The sequence below is a fragment of the Pelobates fuscus genome, chromosome 11 (genome assembly GCF_036172605.1).
Source record: "Pelobates fuscus isolate aPelFus1 chromosome 11, aPelFus1.pri, whole genome shotgun sequence".
Lineage (NCBI taxonomy): Eukaryota > Metazoa > Chordata > Amphibia > Anura > Pelobatidae > Pelobates > Pelobates fuscus.
Window position 1 is genome coordinate 91,579,541 of NC_086327.1, and position 19,351 is coordinate 91,598,891.

The following is a 19,351-nucleotide window of genomic DNA, read 5'->3' on the forward strand; positions in this document are numbered from 1 at the left end:
AAGGTTAAAAGAGCCAAAAAGCATGTTTAACAAAAAAAATTTTTTTATTGACAGCACCAGTGAATACATCTGAAATTTAGACTTACATATTCACTTGATAATTAATAAATAATACATTTGAGACAAGATAATATATACCATAAAAGCCCACTAGTTTAATATACGGATAATCCCTGCAAACATTGCAGACAGTGTATAATACACAAAACACTATTAATATCATCCCAGTAATGGAGGTAATAAAGTAACATATAATGAAAGTCACATATCAAATGCATGTAACACAATCACTGCTAATCATGTAATAACACATGATACAGTACATCCATCCATCCATCGAATGGATTAACATTAATAATCCTCATAGAGAATACAGCTATTGTAATTTACAATAAAGGTTTATCATTAAATATTTTGTATCCTTTTATTACCCCACAGATTAGATCATAATATATCATAATATATTGCAAACCCAGGGTAGGAAACATTATAGAGCTGTGTCCCAGTTACCATAATATGGCATTTTACTGGCTGAACATCCCCAGCTCCACTTACTCAGTTAGTAACACTGTACCTAGAATTACATGGTAATAATAATATTATTACACACTGCAATAAACAACCTTCATAGAAGGAAACTACTAACATTGTTACCAATCTATTACAGCCCTGATCCAATGACTCCAATCGTTTCATTTAAGATTGCAGTAATTCCTGGCCTGAGCTGTTGTTTTAATATAAAACATACTTGGCTAATAGCATTAGTAACATGCTTACACTATCATTATATGATAAATCACTAGCCATGTAGAATATTACATATTCTATCCAATCTTCCTTAATAAATACATATTTACTACAAGCCACCAGTAGCACATTGTCCATGTGAGGTGGGCAGGCACAAAGTGACCCTTTCCAGTCCAATAGAAGATTATCCATAGAAGTTTTTTTATGCAGGATGACCGAAAAAATAAATATTTTGTTATTTCCGGTTAAATCCATAGAGTAACTACCAGGGTCTCCAGATAGCTTTGTTGGTCTCGTCTGCTGTGTCTTTGCTGGGGGTATGGTTCATGATTAATTTAGAAGATAAGGTCCCCTCTGGCACAGCTTGTGTCCAATGGATGTTCTGCAGCAGCTTCACCTGGGCCTCTGTCTGTCTGTGCTGGGATAGGAAGCCCTCAGAGACCTGGAGACACTTGGAGTAACCTTGTGTGTAGCTCTGGCTGGATGATGGAGCAGCTAAAGGGGAGAAGAGAAGACCATTATTAGAATGACATTTCATTTAGTGTTTGAGTCTCAGTGACAGATGATCATTTCTCCTGATGTGAAAGACACACAGGTCAGGATACTTACTTTTCCCAGCCAGGTGCTGCTGCAATAAGGTCACTGTCAGCTCCAGAATATCCGCTTTCTCTGGTTTGGATGGAAGATGCTGTTTGTGAAACTCTTTCTCCAGTAACATCCTGAGCTGCTCAATGCTGCTGTTAATCCGATCTCTCCTCATCTTCTCAATCACTGGCTTCCTGAGCTGGAGAAAGGAACAAACACATTACATTAGTATAAATACAGCTTCATCTGGCAAGACATGGGTTAATGTTCAAACAATAAATCCTAAATCCTGATCTGAGATAAAGTTCAAATAGCATTATTTTAAAGAATTAAACCAAAATGTACTGTATAAATAATTATTCCTATTATGCGTTAAAAATAGTGAATCATATCTAACCATATTCTTTTCCAAAATACCCCCCAGTGCCCAGTATCAGCCATTGATCAGGGCTTACCTTCCTCATCCAATGTGCACTGTGCCCATTGCCATCAGCCGGCACCATGCTAGGACTAGAAGGGGCCATGCTGTCCAGTCAGTGGGTGAGAGCTGGAGTCCTGTCTGCTATGTGATCCAGTGATATGCAGCTAGTGAGGCAGGCAGGCCCTCTATATACTGCTCTCTCTGTATAATGATATGTGAGGATCAGACTGAGCACAGGTTCCCACACTCAGCAGCCAATCACAGCCCCTGCAGGGACAATAGGAGTGTGTCCATTAATAGGGCATCTGGTGCTGTGAATAGAGGAGGAAGCAGGGGGGTAATCTGTGGAATAAAGCTGGAGTGTGGGAAAGAGCTGCTCCAACGGGCTACTGCAAATAAATATTGATAGCCACATGTGTTACCTGGCCCATGGCTAATTGATATGCTATATTTTAGTGCTTATCAGTAGAGGCCATTCCTTCTCTGGCTTTAATGGGCTATGTCCATCTGGAATAAGTGAGCCAGAGATTCATAAAATCTACAGATTATAAAATCATTTTAACCTTAAAGGCAACAAACTGATAAACCAAAATGTGAGCAGAACTACTGAGTCAAGTGTCCCTCTTAGTCCAATTGAAATGTTGGAAAGTATGACGTTACAGCAAAAGTAGAATTTTCTTACATTACGACGAGCTTGAGTTCAAGAGCAGGGATAGCCAATGGGAAGATCATCAGCGATACTTGAACTTCAGATTCCAGAATGCTTTGCAAGATTTAAGACTGACAAACCATCTTTGGATTTGTAGTTTCACAGCAGTTGGGATCTATGTTTAGACCATGATATAGACAGTATAGATTTAGATCTAATAAAGAATGAGGGGAGAAAATATGTTTTTGTCATGTTGACAGCAATGTAAAACTATTGACAGTCTGCTGCTGAGGTCTCATAGGATGGAGGATGTTTTATGAGATAATGTTTGTCTGTCAATACAGATAGTAGATATATTATTCCAATACAAATAATAATTAATTAATTAATTAATAGAAGTGATGCCTTTTCACTGCTTGTACTGATGGAGCAGAGATATTGAAATGAATGTATATTTGCATATATCATGTGTTAAATACAGATATCCAATTATGCTCCCCTAAAAGACAGGGAACTATGGATGGAATGTCTCTGTAGAACACAAGATTTATCTGGTAGAGAACTTAATGGAAATTCCATAGATCTGGAATATCTCATGACAATACCTGAGGCCAAGAGTGGGAGATTCTATTAAAGAATAATAAGTACAATCTAGAACCTGGATTTGGTTCCAGTAAAAAATGCACCAAGTTGATTATATTTATACTGTGCTTGATGTGACATCAATGAGAACCTGTACCTACTATCTTATTGGATCTCTGGGAAATAAAAGTTATCTGTAACGTTGTTACCGGCAATATACAGAAAATATTCTTATTGGTTACCTATAGTACTTTTCACTCTTTTACCAATATAAGTTATCTTGATAAGACCACAAAAGCCTAATTTACTCTTTTGTAATTGTATACAGTATTTAGTAATTTATTATAAAGTCGTTATATAAAGAAGTTTAATGCATAACCTAACTCATAGATTGTGAGCTCATAGGAGCTGGGCCTTCTACACCTTTTCTCTCTGTCAATAATCGCTGCCAATTATTCGTTTTTTAGATAAACCCTTGCTATAATTGTAAAATGCTGCGGAATATGTTATAAATGATAACAATAATATTAATAAAAACCAAGTGAACACTCAGCAGTGATAGGTAATGAAATTATAGTTTAAAATAACAAAATGGGCAAATTTGGAAATCAGAATATGGAATATGAGGGCGGTATACCATTGACAATGATACAATGAGGCAGGCATTATTCAGATTTGATCAAGAATGATGCAAACTAAATATATTTAAGTAAAGCAGGATGGAGGCTTTATCAAATCTCTTTATATCAAATTTCAACCTCAGAACCATAGAGTTCCCAGCAACAGCCATCCTCTGCTTTAGCTTTTGCACAGCAATGATTGCATAGACACAGAATACATAGACGCCGCACGTCTATGGCGTTGCGTGCTGAGCGTCGAGGAATGCGGGCGCCATCTTGGACCGGTCCAAGATGGCGCCCGCATTCCTCGACGCTCAGCACGCAATGTGGCTCTTAGGTATTCTATGTCTGTGAATGATTGTATGTGAGCATGGAACCATAGAGTGCAATATGTCAACAAACTTTATTAATCAAACAATTATTAACATACACAACTTCGCACTGATTGAACTGTGCTCTCTAAGAGGAATACAGTGACGTTTGGTGCAGTTACTCATCCAATTAGCCAATTCTATGTGTGATCATTCATCCAGTGGCATGATGGGGGCTGGGGGGTAAATTTCATCCACTCCTTATCTGAGATTTAGACTAGGTAATCAAAGGTTGTGAAAGGTTAATAAAAAAAAAAAAGTTAATATTGGACCTCAACTCCCATCTATATTACTCAGGCCGTACCATCACCATCACACCATCACCCCACCCTCACACAATAACCATCACCTACTCACACACAGAAACACCCCCCCACACACACAGTATCACCCCCTTACACACACAGCATCCCCAGACACACTGTTAGCATAACCTCACACTGTCACCTCCCCTCACACTGTCACCCCTCCCTACACTGTCATCATCGACACCCCACACACACACACTGTCAACATCTTCATGCATCCACACTCCCATTAACCACTCCTAAACCTGTTAAGCTCATCCCCTCCAAACTCACCTGCCCTCACTCTGCCACACTCACCCTGTCACATTAACCCCCCTTAATCCTGTCACACTCGTCCCTCTACCATGCCTCAATTGCCCTGACACACTTCCTCATCAAACCATGGCATACTCCCTCATTCACTCTCACAACCCTCCCCCCCCCACCCCGTCCCTTTACCCCCTTTCGCCCTGTCACACTCTCCCTGCCACTGGTACCCCTTTACTCACCTTGTCACAGTCACAAGCTGAAGACATTCATCATACACACACTCAGGAAACATAGCTTTGCCATAAACACAATGCACAAAGGCTACAGGCAAACTCCCATACACACAGCACACTTCAAGCAGCTACCCTATTCACATACGGTCCCAGATAAAAACGCAAACATGCTCACAGAGACCTACATTCACACACACACACAATGATACTCTCTGTCAGACACACTCTCAGGCACATACACAGGTAAACAGTGCATCAATGTGTATATGTCACAGTGTGCATGTATTGCAACTCTATTTTTTTAACTTTGGTGTTAGTGGGGCCTCATGTTTGAGTTTCGCCTAAGGCCTCATAAAGTCTAGAGCCACCTCTGCTGCTGTGCCCAAGCACACCCTAATGCAGACAGAATGCCATAGGCAGTGGTGTATCCTGGTTTTGTGCTGCCCTAGGCAGGACAAAACTCAGGCGCCCCCCTCCCGCCCGCGCCACCCCCATCCAACCCTTCCCCCGCCATCCAACCCTTCCCCCGCCCGCACCACCCCCACCCTTCCCCCGCCCCGCCTTCTAAATACACACACACACATTCACTTACAGACAGTGGTGTATCCTGGTTTTGTGCTGCCCTAGGCAGGACAAAACTCAGGCGCCCCCCTCCCGCCCGCGCCACCCCCATCCAACCCTTCCCCCGCCATCCAACCCTTCCCCCGCCCGCACCACCCCCACCCTTCCCCCGCCCCGCCCCGCCTTCTAAATACACACACACACATTCACTTACAGATACGCATACACTAGCTAACAGAAACACACACTCGCTAACAGACACACACACATGCACTAACAGACATACACACTAACAGACATGCATACACACACACACACTAACAGACGCACACTAACAGACATACACAGACACACACACAGACATACACACACACACAGACACAGACATACACACACACTAACAGACATACACAGACACACTAACAGACATTCACACACACACACACACACAGACACACACACAGACACACACACACACACACACACACAGACACACACACACACACACACACACACAGACACACTAACAGACATACACACACAGACACACTAACAGACATACACACACAGACACACTAACAGACATACACACACAGACACACTAACAGACATACACACACAGACACACTAACAGACACACACACACACACACTAACAGACATACACACACACACACACACACTAACAGACATGCACACACACACACACTAACAGACACACACACACTAACAGACATACACACACACACACACACACACTAACAGACATACACACACACTAACAGACATACACAGACACACTAACAGACATTCACACACACACACACTAACAGACAGAGACACACACACTAACAGACATACACAGACACACTAACAGACATACACAGACACACTAACAGACATTCACAGACACACACACACACACACACACTAACAGACATACACAGACACACTAACAGACATACACAGACACACTAACAGACATACACACACTAACAGACATACACACACACACACACACACACTAACAGACATACACACACACTGACATACACAGACACACTAACAGACAGACACACACTAACAGACATACACAGACACACAGACACACAGACACACACACACACACACAGACACACACACACACACTCACATATTTAACACATTTTTATTTTAAATTTACCCCCCCAGCCTCCTTACCTTTTTGGAATGCTGGGGGGGGGGGGTCCTATTTCTCCCTGGTGGTCCAGTGGCTGCTGGGCAGTGCTGGCGGGCGGCCGGCGAGGGAGCACTTCCTCTGAGCTGTCTGCTCAGCTCCCTCGCGCGCCGCACAGTGCGGCGCGCGAGGGAGCTGAGCAGACAGCTCAGAGGAAGTGCTCCCTCGCCGGCCGCCCGCCAGCACTGCCCAGCAGACCGCCCAGCAGGCATGTCAGTTAGCCGCAAGGCTAACAAGGCATTTGCCCTGGGCGTTTGGGGGCGGCTTTTTTTGCCGCCCCCTGGAAAATGCCGCCCAAGGCAAATGCCTTGTTTGCCTCGCGGCTAATACGCCCCTGGCCATAGGGGAGATCAAGAGTTCTCAATAGACTAGTGCCGTGTCGCCTCTCCAGAAGCTGCATACCTTGGTTCCAGTCCAGCCAGTGATGCTGACGGGGAAGAGGAAAGACATCGCCTAAACCTCCTGGCGCCAGTGGGTGCAGACATGCTGCTTTTTACCATGTACCACCAGGGATCAGGATTTCACAATTCCCTCCCCTACTTGGCCTTATCCCCCACTACTAGTCCAAACCACATGCTACAGGTCCTATCCCGTAACTGTGGCCCTATCCCCAACTTCAGCCTCTAACCCCCACTACTGCTCCTAGCCCCACACAAAAAACTTTAACCTCCACTACATATCTTAACATCCACTACAACCCCCAACACCCCACTAGACGTTCTAACCCCCTCAACAGTTCCTATCTCCCAACTTCATTATATCACCCCCACTACTGCTTCTAACGCACATTAGGCCTCTAACCCACACTACAGGTCTTAACTCCCTACTACAGCCCCTAACCTCCACTACAAGTCCTAGCCCCCATTTCTGCCTCTAACCCCCCACTACTTCCCCTATCCTCCACTAATGCGCCTGACCTCTACTAACCTTCCTTATGCCTACACTACATCTTCTAATACCCACTTCTGTTCTTAATACCCACTACAGCTCATATCCAGCCACTATTGCCCCTATACTTCTCGATAACAATGACTGAATTAAGTTTGAAAACGAATAAACAATCGAACAAAATTTGTTCAGATAAAACAATTTTTTTTTCGTGCCTCACCAGCCACTGATCTCACAGCACATCCCTGAATTGAACTACAACTCACAAAAACCTTTGCTGTGCCCTTAGGCTCTGTCAAAAAGCTGACATTCTCTTTTTCATTCGCTAGCACTTTGGGGAGGGGGAGGTGGGCAGGTTCTTTGCAAAGAATGCAAAGACTATGAACATAATAGACTGACTTTAAGGCATTGTTTAAAGGAAAATCTCACTGTGCTATTAAATGTTACATGTTACTTATTTGTTTGGTGACAGTTTACTGCAAAACTGGAAAACGTTTAATGCAAATTCATTACATGAGAATATAGTATTGAATTCTAGTTATAGATTTATCTGTAGGATGTGTTCCTTCAAGAAACCTTGCACTTCATTAAGACAAATCTAATGATCAGCACGTCCAATCATGGGAAATGTATAAATGTTTAAAGAATTGGGTTTCAAAGATGTGTACTTTTAAATAACCTTTCATACTGTTGTGTAGTTAATTTGTGGAAAATGTTTACCCCTAATTGTATTATAAAGATTATAGCAAAACAGATTGTATGGGTTAAAACAGAAAATAAGCGTGTTTAACAAAAAAAAAAAAAAAACATTTTATTGTCATCACCAATGAACACATCTGAAATTCAGACTTAAATATTCACTTGATAATTAATAAATAATAAATTTGAGCATAGATTACATGCCATAAATTCACATTAGTTTAATAAACAGATAATTCCTGCAAACATTGCAGACAGTGTAAAACACACAATACTGTATTAATATCATCCCAGTAATTGAGATAATAACAGAACTGAATATTATAAAAGTCACATATCAAATGCATGTAACTCAGTCACTGCTAATCATGTAAAAACACATGATACTGTATATGCTGTAATACTGTGATATCCATATATTGAATGGATTAACATTACAAGTCCTCATAGAGAATACAGCTATTATAATATACAATAAAGGTTTATCATTAAATATTTTGTAGCCTTTTATCACCCCACAGATTAGATCATAATATATCATAATATATTGCAAACCCAGGGTAGGAAACATTATAGAGCTGTGTCCCAGTTACCATAATATGGCGCTTACTGGTCAAACATCCCCAGCTCCACTTACTCAGTTAGTAACACTGTACCTAGAATTACATGGTAATAATAATATTATTACACACTGCAATAAACAACCTTCATAGAAGGAAACTACTAACATTGTTAACAATCTATTACAGCCCTGATCCAATGACTCCAATCATTTCATGTAAGATTGCAGTAATTCCTGGCCTGAGCTGTTGTTTTAATATAAAACATACTTGGCTAATAGCATTAGTAACATGCTTAAACTATCATTATATGATAAATCACTAGCCATGTAGAATATTACATATTCTATCCAATCTTCCTTTATAAATTAATATTTATTACAAGCCACCAGTAGCACATTGTCCATGTGAGGTGGGCAGGCACAAAGTGACCTTTCCAGTCCAATAGAAGATTATCCATAGAAGTTTTTTTATGCAGGATGACCGAAAAAAATAAATATTTTGTTATTTCCGGTTAAATCCATAGAGTCACTACCAGGGTCTCCAGATAGCTTTGTTGGTCTCGTCTGCTGTGTCTTTGCTGGGGGTATGGTTCATGATTAATTTAGAAGATAAGGTCCCCTCTGCTACAGCTTGTGTCCAATGGATGTTCTGCAGCAGCTTCCCCTGGGCCTCTGTCTGTCTGTGCTGGGATAGGAAGCCCTCAGAGACCTGGAGACACTTGGAGTAACCTTCTGTGTAGCTCTGGCTGGATGATGGAGCAGCTAAAGGGGGAGAAGAGAAGACCATTATTAGAATGACATTTCATTTAGTGTTTGAGTCTCAGTGACAGATGATCATTTCTCCTGATGTGAAAGACACACAGGTCAGGATACTTACTTTTCCCAGCCAGGTGCTGCTGCAGGAAGGTCACTGTCATCTCCAGAATATCCGCTTTCTCTGGTTTGGATGGAAGATGCTGTTTGTGAAACTCTTTCTCCAGTAACATCCTGAGCTGCTCAATGCTGCTGTTAATCCGATCTCTCCTCATCTTCTCAATCACTGGCTTCCTGAGCTGGAGAAAGGAACAAACACATTACATTAGTATAAATACAGCTTCATATGGCACGACATGTTCAAACAATAAATCCTAAATCCTGATCTGAGATAAAGTTCAAATAGCGTTATTTTAACCCCTTAAGGACACATGACATGTGTGACATGTCATGATTCCCTTTTATTCCAGAAGTTTGGTCCCTAAGGGGTAAAAGAATTAAACCAAAATGTACTGTATAAATAATTATTCCTATTATTAGTTAAAAATAATGAATCCTATCTAACCATATTCTTTTCCAAAAGTCCCACCCCTCTTGTCCAGCATGACTGTCATTGATCAGGGCTTACCTTCCTCATCCCTTGTGCACTGTGCCCATTGCCATCAGCCGGCACCATGCTAGGACTAGAAGGGGCCATGCTGTCCAGTCAGTGGGTGAGAGCTGGAGTCCTGTCTGCTATGTGATCCAGTGATATGCAGCTAGTGAGGCAGGCAGGCCCTCTATATACTGCTCTCTCTGTATAATGATATGTGAGGACCAGACTGAGCACAGGTTCCCACACTCAGCGGCCAATCACAGCCCCTGCAGGGACAATAGGAGTGTGTCCATTAATAGGGCATCTGGTGCTGTGAATAGAGGAGGAAGCAGGGGGGTAATCTGTGGCATAAAGCTGGAGTGTGGGAAAGAGCTGCTCCAACGGGCTACTGCAAATAAATATTGATAGCCACATGTGTTACTTGGCCCATGGCTAAATGATATGCTATATTTTAGTGGTTATCAGTAGAGGCCATTCCTTCTCTGACTTTAATGGGCTATGTCCATCTGGAATAAGTGAGCCAGAGATTCATAAAATCTACAGATTATAAAATCATTTTAACCTTAAAGGCAACAAACTGATAAACCAAAATGTGAGCAGAACTACTTTTGAGTCTAGTGTCCCTCTTTGTCCAATTGAAATGTTGGAAAGGATGACGTTACAGCAAAAGTAGAATTTTCTTACATTACGACGAGCTTGAGTTCAAGAGCAGGGATAGCCAATGGGAAGATCATCAGCGATACTTGAATTTCAGATTCCAGAATGCTTTGCAAGATTTAAGACTGACAAACCATCTTTGGATTTGTAGTTTCACAGCAGTTGGGATCTATGTTTAGACCATGATATAGACAGTATAGATTTAGTTCTAATAAAGAATGAGGGGAGAAAATATGTTTTTGTCATGTTGACAGCAATGTAAAACTATTGACAGTCTGCTGCTGAGGTCTCATAGGATGGAGGATGTTTTTATGAGATAATGTTTGTCTGTCAATACAAATAGTAGATATATTATTTCAATAAAAATAATAATTAATTCATTAATAGAGGTGATGCCTTTTCACTGCTTGTACTGATGGAGCAGAGATATTGAAATTAATGTATATTTGCATATATCATGTAATCATGGCCGCCATCAGGGGGTGACAACCATAACGGTTGTCACGTGCCTGGCGGCCCTATGGGGCCCTGCTGCCCGGGCCCCACGTGGAGCGGCGAAACTGCCGCAGGTGCATCTGCACCGGGCCCCATCAGGTGGCCCAAGCATTTAGGGCCACCTGATGGGCCCTATATCTTCAGGGGCCCGGTCAGCGCTGCGAGCGGATAATTGCGCGACCGGGCCCATTTCGAAAAGAAATTGCGTCTACACCGCAAGTGCTACTAGGAGGAAGTGACGGCTGGTCACTTCCTCCCAGCTTACTCCGCGCGGGGGAGAGCGTAGGAGAGGGAGAGCAGAGGACACCAGAGGCATCCACTCCCATCATCCCCAGCCACCCTCCTGCAACTTAAAGGTAAGAGGAGGGTGGCTGATAAATGAAGTGTGTGTGTGTATGTATTTGTCTGTGTGTATGTCAGTATGTATGTCTGTGTGTATGTGTGTATGTATGTCAGTATGCATGTATGTCTGTGTGTATATGTATGTCAGTATGTCTGTATGTATGTCTGTGTGTATGTCAGTATATATATATGTCTGTATGTGTGTGTGTGTGTGTGTCAGTATGTATGTGTGTATGTATGTCAGTATGCATGTATGTCTGTGTGTATGTCTGTATGTATGTGTCTATCTGTATGAGTGTGTGTGTATGTCAGTATGTATATATGTCTGTATGTATGTCTGTTTGTCAGTATGTATGTCTTTGTGTATGTTAGTATGTAAATCTGCGTGTGTGTCAGTATGTATGTGTGTATGTATGTATGTCAGTATGCATGTTTGTCTGTGTATGACAGTATGTATGTCTGTGTGTATGTCAGTATGTATGTCTGTGTGTGTGTCAGTATGCATGTATGTATGTAAGTGTGTATGTGCCTATCTGTATGTGTGTGTATGTCAGTATGTATATATGTCTGTATGTATGTCTGTTTGTCAATATGTATGTCTGTGTGTATGTATGTATGTCTGTGTATGCCTGTATGTATGTGTGTATGTCTGTATGTATGTGTGTATGTCAGTATGTATGTGTGTATGTATGTCAGTATGCATGTTTATATGTGTGTATGTGTCTATCTGTATGTGTGTGTTTATGTCAGTATGTATATATGTCTGTGTGTGTGTCAGTATGTATGTGTGTATGTATGTCAGTATGCATGTATGTCTGTGTGTATGTCTGTATGTATGTGTGTATGTCTGTTTGTGTGTGTATGTCTGTATCTCTCTGTGTGTGTGTGTGTGTGTATGTCAGTATGTATGTGTGTATGTATATATCTATCAGTATGTATTTCAGTATGCATGTATGTATGTGTTTGTGTATGTCAGTATATCAGTATGTCAGTATGTATCTGTGTGTGTGTGTATGTATGCCATTATGTATGTGTGTCAGTATGTGAGTATGTATGTACGTCAGTGTGTGTGTCTGTATGTCAGTATGTGTGTGTATCTGTATCTGTGTATGTGTCTATATGTGTATATGTCTGTTTCAGTATTTGTGTCTGTTAGTATGTGTGTATCTTCCTGTGTGTGTGTCTGTGTCCTTTTGTGTCTGTGTGTGTGTATTCCTGTGGGCGGGACTTGGAGGCGGGGCTTGGAGGCGGGCACCCGGGGGCCCAGACCTTGAGCTATGTTAGGGGTCCCACAATTTCTGAAGGTGACCCTGCATGTGTTAAATACAAATATACAATTATGCTCGCCTAAAAGACAGGGAACTATGGATGGAATGTCTGAGCAGAACACAAGATTTATCTGGTACAGAACTTAATGGAAATTCCATAAATCTGGAATATCTCATGACAATACCTGAGGCCAAGAGTGGGAGATTCTATTAAAGAATAATAAGTACAATCTAGAACCTGGATTTGGTTCCAGTAAAAAATGCACCAAGTTGATTATATTTATACTGTGCTTGATGTGACATCAATGAGAACCTGTACCTACTATCTTATTGGATCTCTGGGAAATAAAAGTTATCTGTAACGTTGTTACCGGCAATATACAGAAAATATTCTTATTGGTTACCTATAGTACTTTTCACTCTTTTACCAATATAAGTTATCTTGATAAGACCACAAAAGCCTAATTTACTCTTTTGTAATTGTATACAGTATTTAGTAATTTATTATAAAGTCGTTATATAAAGAAGTTTAATGCATAACCTAACTCATAGATTGTGAGCTCATAGGAGCTGGGCCTTCTGCACCTTTTGTCTCTGTCAATAATCGCTGTCAATTATTCGTTTTTTAGATATACCCTTGCTTTAATTGTAAAAGGCTGCGGAATATGTTATAAATGATAACAATAATATTAATAAAAACCAAGTGAACACTCAGCAGTTATAGGTAATGAAATTAGTTTAAAATAACAAAATGGGCAAATTTGGAAATCAGAATATGGAATATGAGGGCGGTATACCATTGACAATGGTGCAGGTACTCATCCAATTAGCCAATTCTATGTGTGATCATTCATCCAGTGGCATGATGGGGGCTAGGGGGTAAATTTCATCCACTCCTTATCTGAGATTTAGACTAGGTAATCAAAGGTTGTGAAAGGTATTACTATTTTAAAAAGCGATTTCAAGCCTATTGAGGGTAGATAATGGGATATTAAATTTTTCAAGTATGATAATTTGGGAATTCAAAGTGATTTCAAAGTGAATTTTAAATTACAGTGCAAAACTGTTGAACTGATGATTTAGAGAACTTTATTTATTGGAACTATAGCAAGCAGTATGGCTGTTTAATGGATCCAGACGTTTAGACTTGACATTGACTTTACCACGTTTGGCTTAGTAATAAAAGTCTTAACATGTCTTTAATAGACCATCTAACAGGAAACCAATTGTCAGCTTGGCCACGCTTCCCAGGACAGCTGGAACACACACATGTTTTGGGAGGTAAATAATTTGTGCGGCCTGGCATTATGTAGAATTTACACACTGGAAATAAATTGATTAAATATGAAACTTTTCTTAGGGGAATTGAGATGATTTATCTATTGATGTTCTCTAATAGCATGTGAATCATTCATACTTCTGGGCAGCATTATTCATGCATCTTCCAGCAGCATGGGGACATTACAACTGCTTGAGAAAATGTGGACAAAGAGACAACTCTAGGAAATAAAAGATAGAGATGAAACAAGCTCTTCTGCATATCTTTTGATATGTTTTGGAATCTGTAGTGTTGTGAGTGGCTAACATGATCTTTAGTTAATATTGGACCTTAAATCCCATCTATATTACATACTCGTTTTCCTGGCACTATAGTGCCCTGAGGGTGCCCCCACCCTCAGGGACCCCCTCCCGCCGGGCTCTGGGGAGAGGAAAGGGGTTAAAACTTACCTTTCTCCAGCGCCAGGCGGGGAGCTCTTCTCCTCCGATCCTCCTCCTCTCCTCCCATTCGGCTGAATGAGCACGCGCGGCAAGAGCTGCGCGCGCATTCAGCTGGTCTCATAGGAAAGCATTTACAATGCTTTCCTATGGACGCTTGCGTGCTCTCACTGTGATTTTCACAGTGAGAATCACGCAAGCGCCTCTAGCGGCTGTCAATGAGACAGCCACTAGAGGCTTTGAGGGCTGCCTGGATTAACCCATTTATAAACATAGCAGTTTCTCTGAAACTGCTATATTTATAAGAAAATGGGTTAACCCTAGCTGGACCTGGCACCCAGACCACTTCATTAAGCGGAAGTGGTCTGGGTGCCTAGAGTGGTCCTTTAAGTCAACAAATCCCAGTGCTCTGACATGAAAGTCTCAAAACTTATCTGTCGGAGAACTCTTATTTGTGTGTGTGCCTATGTTCTCTGTGTGTGTGTGCCCACAGGGTGTGCCTGCTGTGCCCAAGCACACCCTAATGCAGCTGGAACACCGTTAGGGAGATCTCCACAGACTGGTGCTGTGTCACCCCTCCAGAAGCTGCATACCCCGGTACCAGTCCAGCCAATGATGCTGAAGGGGAAGAGGAAAAACATAGCCTAAACCTCCTGGCGCCAGTGGGTGCAGACATGCTGCTTTTTACCATGTACCACCAGGGATCAGGATTTTACCCTCCCCTACTTGGCCTTATCCCCCACTACTAGTCCAAACCACCTGCTACAGGTCCTATCCCCTAACTGTGGCCCTATCCCCAACTTCAGCCTCTAACCCCCACTACTGCTCCTAGCCCCACACTAAAGACTTTAACCTCCAATACATATCCTAACCCCCAACACCCCACTAGAAGTTCTAACTCCCAACTTTATCATATAACCCCCATTACTGCTTCTAACCCACACTTAAGCCCTTAACCCCCACTACAGGTCTTAACTCCAAATTTCAGTTTTCATTTAGTCCGAAAACGAATAAACAAATGGACGAAATTTGTTCAGATAAACCAATTTTTTTGTGTGCCTCAACAGCCACTGATCTCACAGCACATCCCCGAATTGAACTACAACTCACAAAAACCTATGCTGTGCCCTTAGGCTCTGTCAGAAAGCTGACATTCTCTTTTTTCCTGGGCCACTACATACAAAGCAGGCCATGGTACTTTGTGGAGGGGGGTGTGGTGGGGGGGAGGAGGCGGGCAGGTTCTTTGCAAACTATGCAAAGACTATGTACATAATAGACTCACTTTAAGGCATTGTTTATCCCTTAAGGACACATGACATGTGTGACATGTCATGATTCCCTTTTATTCCAGAAGTTAGGTCCTGGAATAAAAGAGAATCATGACATGTCACACGTCATGTGTCCTTAAGGGGTTAAAGGAAAATCTCACTGTGCTATTAAAAGTTATATGTTACTTATTTGTCTGGTGACAGTTTACTGCAAAACTGGAAAACTTGGCAATTTGTGGTAACAAATTGCAAAAGCTGGTACTTTACATAAGAATATAGTATTGAATTCTATTTATAGATTTATCTGTAGGATGTGTTCCTTCAGGAAACCTTGTACTTAATTATGACAAATCTAATGATCAGCACGTCCTATCATGGAAAATGTACACATGTTTAAAGTATTGGGTCCCAAAGATGTGTACTTTTAAATAACCTTTCATACTGTTGTGTAGTTCATTTGTGGAATATGTTTACCCCTAATTGTATTATAAAGATTATAGCAAAATAGATTATGGATTAAAACAGAAAATAAGCGTGTTTAACAAAAAAACAAAACATTTTTATTGTCATCACCAACGAACACATCTGCAATTCAGACTTAAATATTTACTTGATAATTAATAAATAATACATTTGGGCCTAGATTATATACCATGCATTCACATTAGTTTAATATACAGATAATTCCTGCAAACATTGCAGACAGTGTAAAACACACAATACTGTATTAATATCATCCCAGTAATGGAGATAATAACAGAACAGAATATTATAAAAGTCACATATCAAATGCATGTAACTCAGTCACTGCTAATCATGTAAAAACACATGATACTGTATATGCTGTAATACTGTGATATCCATATATTACATATTACAAGTCCTCATAGAGAATACAGCTATTATAATATACAATAAAGGTTTATCATTTAATATTTTGTAGCCTTTTATTACCCCACAGATTAGATCATAATATATCATAATATATTGCAAACCCAGGGTAGGAAACATTATAGAGCTGTGTCCCAGTCACCATAATATGGCATCTTACTGACTGAACATCCCCAGCTCTCCTTACTCAGCTAATAACACTGTACCTAGAATTACATGGTAATAATAATATTATTACACACTGCAATAAACAACCTTCATAGAAGGAAACTAATAACATTGTTAACAATCTATTACAGCCCTGATCCAATGACTCCAATCGTTTCATGTAAGATTGCAATAATTCCTGGCCTGAGCTGTTGTTTTAATATAAAACATACCTGGCTAATAGCATTAGTAACATGCTTACACTATCATTATATGATAAAACACTAGCCATGTAGAATATTACATATCCTATCAGGGCCGGCGCGTCCATAAGGCGGCACAGGCGGCCGCCTTAGGGCGCACCGGCTCTGGGGGCGCAAGATTTCGGTGACCGGCAGGAGGGAAGCGCTCCCTCCTGCCAGGTCACCTTCTGGACCCCCGGCGGGCGGCAGCAGTTCTAATGAGAGGCGGCGAGGGAGCTCTAACCTGTCTGCTCTGCTCCCTCGCGCGCCGTGTGCTGATTCTGCGGGAGCCGGAATATGACGTCATATTCCGGCTCCCGGCATCAGCAGACAGCCCGCGAGGGAGCAGAGCAGACAGGTTAGAGCTCCCTCGCCGCCTCTCATTAGAACTGCTGCCGCCCGCCGCACTGAAGCCCCACTGGACCCCAGGGACACATCCACACCAGCTCTCTCCAGGTAGGGAGGCTGGGTGGATATTTATTATTAATTTGTGTGTGTCTGAAAGTGTATGTGTGAGTGTGTGTTTGTCTGAGTGTGTGTGTATGTGTTTGTGTGTGTCTGTGAGTGTGTGTCTGAATGTGTATGTGTGAGTGTGTGTATGTGTCTGTGTATGTGTGAGTGTATGTGTTTGTCTGTGAGTGTGTGTCTGTGTATGTCTGTGAGTGTTTCTGTGTGTGTGTGTCTGTGTATGTGTTTGTCTGTGAGTGTGTGTGTCTGTGTATGTGTGTTTGTGAGTGTCTGTGAATGATTGTATGAATGTGTGTGTCTGTCAGTGTATGAGTGTGTGTTTGTGAGTGTCTGTCAAATCAGTGAGATTATGTTTGTGATTGTGTGTCTGTCAATGAATGAGTGTGTGTCAGATCAGTGAGTCTGTGTCTGTCAGTGACGTCTGTGTGTTTGTCATTGAGTGTGTGTGGCTGTTAGTGAGTGTAGCGTGGCGGAGCGGAGCGCAGTACAGGAGCTTCTGTTTCCTGTACCTGGTCACTGAGAGAGCACTTCCTGTCAGTCCAGCCAGCTACAGAAAACTGAAGCTCCTGTAGAGGGTCTGCTCCACAACGCTACAAGACAGGTAGGAGGCATACCAGGAAGGGGAGTGTGACCGCTAAGAGGGTGGGGGGTGCACCAAGGGACAGAGAGGGGAGGGGAGAGAAAAACCAAGGGACAGGGAAAGGAGGGGGGAGGGGAGAGAAACACTAAGGGACGGGGAAGAGGGAGGGGCTGGTTAGGAGGCACATAGGTGAAGATGTTAATTTTAGAGGGGGGGGGGCGGAAAAATGCATCTTCGCCTATGTACCCAAAAATCCTTGCACCGGCCCTGTATCCTATCCAATCACCCGTAATAAATACATAGTTATCACAAGCCACCAGTAGCACATTGTCCATGTGAGGTGGGCAGGCACAAAGTGACCTTTCCAGTCCAATAGAAGATTATCCATAGACGTTTTTTTATGCAGGATGACCGAAAAAAATAAATATTTTGTTATTTCCGGTTAAGTCCATAGAGTCACTACCAGGGTCTCCAGATGACTTTGCTGGTCTCGTCTGCTGTGTCTTTGCTGGGGGCCTGATTCATGATTAATTTAGAAGATAAGGTCCCCTCTGCTACAGCTTGTGTCCAATGGATGTTCTGCAGCAGCTTCACCTGGGCCTCTGTCTGTCTGTGCTGGGATAGGAAGCCCTCAGAGACCTGGAGACACTTGGAGTAACCTTCTGTGTAGCTCTGGCTGGATGATGGAGCAGCTAAAGGGGGAGAAGAGAAGACCATTATTAGAATGACATTTCATTTAGTGTTTGAGTCTCAGTGACAGATGATCATTTCTCCTGATGTGAAAGACACACAGGTCAGGATACTTACTTTTCCCAGCCAGGTGCTGCTGCAATAAGGTCACTGTCATCTCCAGAATATCCGCTTTCTCTGGTTTGGATGGAAGATGCTGTTTGTGAAACTCTTTCTCCAGTAACATCCTGAGCTTCTCAATGCTGCTGTTAATCCGATCTCTCCTCATCTTCTCAATCACTGGCTTCCTGAGCTGGAGAAAGGAATAAACGCACTACATTAGTATAAATACAGCCTTATCTGGCATGGTAAAATGTCTAACTAAGTAATATGAACTATCAATTAATAAAGTTAATTTTTTCTGCAAAACCCCCCTCTTCTCCCCGGGGCCCATTATGACAGCCATTGATCAGGGCTTACCTTCCTCATCCCTTGTGCACTGTGCCCATTGCCATCAGCCGGCACCATGCTAGGACTAGAAGGGGCCATGCTGTCCAGTCAGTGGGTGAG

At 42.0% G+C, this 19,351-nt stretch overlaps 3 protein-coding genes across 3 annotated transcripts; all 3 read right to left on the reverse strand.

Annotated features, from left to right (window-relative positions):
- Positions 1 to 673: 673 nt before the first annotated feature.
- On the reverse strand, positions 674 to 1,856 carry LOC134576916 (transcription factor HES-5-like). The gene is made up of 3 exons (XM_063435588.1): positions 1,788 to 1,856; positions 1,357 to 1,531; positions 674 to 1,242 (listed from the first exon to the last, which is right to left on the reverse strand). Exons 1-3 carry the CDS (start codon positions 1,854 to 1,856, stop codon positions 1,010 to 1,012), a joined length of 477 nt encoding a protein of 158 aa, XP_063291658.1. The 3' UTR covers positions 674 to 1,009.
- A 7,363-nt stretch (positions 1,857 to 9,219) lies between these two features.
- On the reverse strand, positions 9,220 to 10,181 carry LOC134577311 (transcription factor HES-5-like). The gene is made up of 3 exons (XM_063436006.1): positions 10,072 to 10,181; positions 9,568 to 9,742; positions 9,220 to 9,452 (listed from the first exon to the last, which is right to left on the reverse strand). Exons 1-3 carry the CDS (start codon positions 10,138 to 10,140, stop codon positions 9,220 to 9,222), a joined length of 477 nt encoding a protein of 158 aa, XP_063292076.1. The 5' UTR covers positions 10,141 to 10,181.
- Positions 10,182 to 18,542: 8,361 nt separating this feature from the next.
- LOC134577412 (transcription factor HES-5-like) lies at positions 18,543 to 19,351 on the reverse strand. The gene is made up of 3 exons (XM_063436136.1): positions 19,262 to 19,351; positions 18,920 to 19,094; positions 18,543 to 18,804 (listed from the first exon to the last, which is right to left on the reverse strand). Exons 1-3 carry the CDS (start codon positions 19,328 to 19,330, stop codon positions 18,572 to 18,574), a joined length of 477 nt encoding a protein of 158 aa, XP_063292206.1. The 5' UTR covers positions 19,331 to 19,351; the 3' UTR covers positions 18,543 to 18,571.